Below are 5,000 nucleotides of genomic sequence, written 5' to 3' on the forward strand. Positions count from 1 at the left end.
TAAGAAATATATATATATATATATATATATATATATATATATATATATATATATATATATATATATATATAAGAAAATGATAAACGATTATGTTATGAACTTCATTAATATGCAGTGCATTCATAGCTAAGTGCCTGAGTAACATTAGTCTCGCAATGCCGAAGCAATATATATATATATATATATATATATATATATATATATATATATATATATATATATATATATATATATATATATATATATATATATATATATGTATGTATATATATATATATAGTGCACGCTCTACCTTTTATTTACGTTGATAATTGCATCAAGCTACTATCAAGCTACGTCAAAAACGTTCAGAGTAAACTGTGTTCTACGTGAGAAATTGTACAAGCATTCGAAGTTTCAAACTGTTTAGTTTAAAAAAAAATTAATAAAAAAATCTGTGATTGAGATGGAATAGATCCAAATTTACTTAAATCTGAAATTATACATTCAAATTAGTAATGTGAATATCTAATATTAAGTAGACATGTCCTTTGTATTTTTCAATACAAGGACCCTATCAGGCATACTACTGATCAGATGACGAATATTCTTTTCAGGAATTTCTTGCCAAGTTTCATGCAGTATCTCAAAAGATATGCCTTTGAGGATGTTTTCTTGTTCTTTTTACGAAGTGTCCTGTCCATTATGTCCCAGATGTTTTCAATAGGATTCATATCTAGTGACTAGCTTGGCCACGGAAGCTTCTTAATGTCATTCTTTTCCAACCGGTCTTTTTAGCCGTGTGACAAGGAGCCCCATCTTCCATAAATAAAGAGTCTTCTTTAATCATTTTACTACTGGAGAAGATTGGGAGGAATCCATTTTGCTGCTCTCCCATAGTAACCAAGTTTGTAGAGATACCTGACAGCTGTTCTGGGACTGACATCAACTTGTTCTGCTATGTCAGAGGCCTTGCAACAAGGATTATTCAACACACTTCTCTTAACAAAGCGAAGGGTCCTGTCAGAGGACGATGGTTGACCTGGGCGAGATGATGTGGACTCCTTCTCTTCTCTGGTGAATTTTACAATCACTCTATTAACTGTAGAGAGCAGGATTCCAAGTTTTCTGCGATTTTACGCTGGTGAAGTCCACCTACAGATTGACTAACAATACGGTTTCTTTGAAATCCGGTCAGTTCTAAGGCTTCTTTTGTACGTGGTATGATTAAACAGTCACATAGAGAAACTGAACCATAAAAATGTCAATTAATAAAAACTATATACCTTTTCAAGTTGAAATAAACATAAAACGATGTTTTATGGAGTCTCTCTTTAATTCTGTCATTTATATGTGTGGGTGTGTGGTAAGAAGCTTGGGACTTTGGGCAAGTGTCCTCCACTATAGCCTCGGACCGACCAAAGCCTTGTGAGTGGATTTGGTAGACGGAAACTGAAAGAAGCCCGTCATGTATATATATATACATACATATATATATATATATATATATATATATATATATATATATATATATATATATATATATATATATATATATATATATATATATATATGCATGCATGTATGTATATATTTATGTGTCTGTGTTTGTCCCCACACCATCACTTGACAACCGATGCTGGTGTGTTTACCTTCCCGTAACTTTGCAGTTCGTCAAAAGAGACAGATAGCATGAGCACTAGGCTTACAAAGAATAAGTGCTGGGGTCGATTGCTTCGACTAAAAACCCTTGAAGGCGGTGCTCCAGCATGTTCACAGTCAAAATGACTGAAACAAGTAAAAAGTAAAAGAAAAGAATACATGCATACATACATTCACACATACATACATACATTCACACATACATACATTCACACACACATACATACATACATTCACACATACATACATACATACATACATACATTCACACATACATACATACATACATACATACATACATACATACATACAGAGCCGGTTTTAAGCCAACTTGACAGATTTATTTACAATGGGCCCCGTGTCAAGAGAGGGCTCCGCTCCAAGAGAGGGGCCGCGCCGAGAGGGCCCCGCGCTAAGAGAAGACTCGCGCACATGCGCGAGCGGAAGATGCTATGACGATTTTTTTGTGTATCACTGGCTAATGGTGGAGCCTTAAGCTCTCTGCTTTTTGGTTGGGACTATACGAAGCATAAAACATCAGTCTTCAGCTTTTGTAGTGTGAAGGACCCCACTGACAATTCTCTAGTTGGACCCTGCACTCCCTATCCTGATAACCCTGATAACATACATACTAGGAAGCTGGCTCTTCTTACTGGTTTATATCTTTGTGGGAACATAAACCCTTAAGTGTGAGACTGTGTAGGGAGTGAGAAATTGCAGAGTCTGTAGATTGCTGGAAATGTGGTCATATAAGGGGAGTGGAATGGTGGGGTAGACTGTAGGTTGCTGCATGGTGGAATCGGCAGAGCTCTGGGAAATGCAAAACATTACAAACTCAAATGCATACAAATACTCACACACGCGCGCATACGCACATAATAAAGCATACACACAGTCACAACACCTTTTATTGAAGTTCAAATGTATTCTTACCTCAATCAAGTTTCGACCGTCACGTCTTAATCCGGTTTTGTTGACATATTCCGGATCAGTAGCATTTTTCGGTAAGAAATTACTTCGACCTCCACCAAGTATAACCTGCAAATACACAAAGGACTATGAAATAGTTTCTACATGTTCGGTCACCAAGCGAGAAACAGCAGCCAAATCTCACCTAAATTGCATCTAAAGTGTTTTAATTAATAAACAATACTATGTTTGGATAAACTACGCGCGAAGAAAAATTAGACGGAATAGTCAAGAATGAAACGTCTTTGAATCTAGTTATTCTACTCAGTCGGGACTGGCCAGCAGCTAAACAACAACTACAAATGGACAAGACAATGGTCTATCGATCTTCTAGAGAACATCAGTGTCGATTGATCACACGGCAATTATACTCTCCCACAAAGCACCGTCTTCTAAGATAAACATCCAGAAACGAAAGAAAGGAACCAGGTCGGCATCGACAACAAGAAGCGGAAGTGTTGGGATTTAAAAGGAACAGGAAGAGGTCTGAAACGTAAAATGTATAGGTAAGTAGTGGCAGAAATGGACATCAGAAATAGATCGGTTGAATGTAGTTTCTGAATCAAGGATGGTGGACTGAAATATCTAACGAACAACAGGACTAGCAGGCAGTAAATGAGTTGTAGGATAATTCTGTACGTACATATGCATGTCTCTAAATGTGTCAACGAAATTATTAAAATACTTTTAGCCTGTTGTTGATGCCGCGGGGTGCGGACATGCACAAATTGAAGATGAGTTTTTGATCACGAAATTATCTAGTAGAAAAATGTCCAAAAATAATCTAAAAACAGAAATGGTGGAGAATATAACCAGAGAATTGACATAGCAGACTACAGGTTTGGAAAGAACAAAATCTTTTAACAGACATCGAGGAAATGGTCACAAGCGATTGGCATTGCGTCGGCAGTGCAATGCCTAACTAACATTTAATACAGTACATTACATTGTAGGCTGTACAAGTTGAGTGGTCGGATATTTGGGATGTGATCTTAAGGCTCCGTAAATTTGGATTTTAAAAATTTTCTCCCAACTTATGTAATTTTGTTTGCTGATTGCGAAAATTACATTCATTGAAAAAACTTCAGGTGTTTGGAAAAAAAATTAACAAGACCTTCAAGTTGTGATATCGCAGATGCGCTAAGGGCAGGATCAGATGGCCGTTCTGTATCGAGTATGAGCGGAGTTGGAAGAACTGACGACCAGGAAATCCTGTAGAAGGGTATGGTTGGCATAGTACTAAAGTACTAATCAGCAGCAAAAATATTCAGAAGCGAATATTTATATAGATATTAATATTGTTATTATTATCGAAGGCAATACAGATAGTTGCTACTGATTAGTACTTTTCAAACTGAGGCTGTCCGCACCTTGTTGCTTAACGATTAAGGACGCCAGCAGATTTCAACGTGGCGGATTGGGAAGGTGTTTCATAGGGTTAAGATGTGCTAAAGAAATTAAGATTTTTGTATCAAACCATAAACATGTCCACATATATAACTGTTCCATTAAATATATAGCTTTATGCTATATAGATATGTGAAAGTTTTTTTCGATCCGCTTGCTCGTATACTGCTAAATCTGTTATTTTCAGTGTAAATTTTTGGTGGTCCAAATGAGGGTTTTAACTCTCATTTCTAGCGAGTAGACACTTTAATGTGTCCTTATGATTAATACAATTTCAATTCTATAGCTATATAATGCTGATTTAAGCCTGCAACCACCAATATTAATATTGTTGTTATTATCAACTATATGTATTGCCTTCGACAATAATGACAATATAGATGTCTATATAAATATTCGCTTCTGAAATTTTTTTCTGCTGATATATATATATATATATATATATATATATATATATATATATATATATGTATGTGTGTGTGTGTGTCTATGTTTGTCCCCCACCATCACTTTACAACCGATGTTGGTGTGTTTACGGTCCCGTAACTTAGCGGTTCGGCAAAAGATCCAATAGAATAAGTACTGAGCTTACAGAGAATAAGCGCTCAGGTCGATTTATTCGACTAAAGGCGGTGCTCCAGCACGGCCGCAGTCAAATGACTGAAACCAATAAAAGAATAAAAGAAAAAAGAATATACATATCGGGGTGGTGCCCCAGCATGGCCGCAGTCTTACGACTGAGACAAGTAAAAAATAAAAGATATATATATATATATATATATATATATATATATATATATATATATATATATATATATATATATATATATATATATATATATATATATATATATATATATATATACATATATATATATATATATATATATATATATATATATATATATATATACATACATACATACATACATATACACACGACGGGCTTCCATCAATTTCCGTCAACCAAATCCACTTGCATG

At 35.1% G+C, this 5,000-nt stretch overlaps 1 protein-coding gene across 8 annotated transcripts in view; it reads right to left on the bottom strand.

Moving 5' to 3' along the window:
• The window catches only part of LOC106875430 (alkaline phosphatase), a 204,497-nt gene that overhangs the window by 44,160 nt on the left and 155,337 nt on the right, over positions 1-5,000 (bottom strand). For all 8 annotated transcript variants that reach the window (XR_016238239.1, XM_089341195.1, XM_089341196.1 and 5 more), the window contains one exon: positions 2,575-2,679. Coding sequence is in view for 7 of the 8 variants with exons in the window: in XM_089341195.1 (XP_089197321.1) it covers positions 2,575-2,679 (105 nt within the window). In the remaining variant the exon portion in view is untranslated. The remainder of the gene's footprint in view (positions 1-2,574; positions 2,680-5,000) is intronic.

This window comes from Octopus bimaculoides, chromosome 24 (genome assembly GCF_046866305.1).
Source record: "Octopus bimaculoides isolate indiv1 chromosome 24, ASM4686630v1, whole genome shotgun sequence".
NCBI classification, from domain to species: domain Eukaryota; kingdom Metazoa; phylum Mollusca; class Cephalopoda; order Octopoda; family Octopodidae; genus Octopus; species Octopus bimaculoides.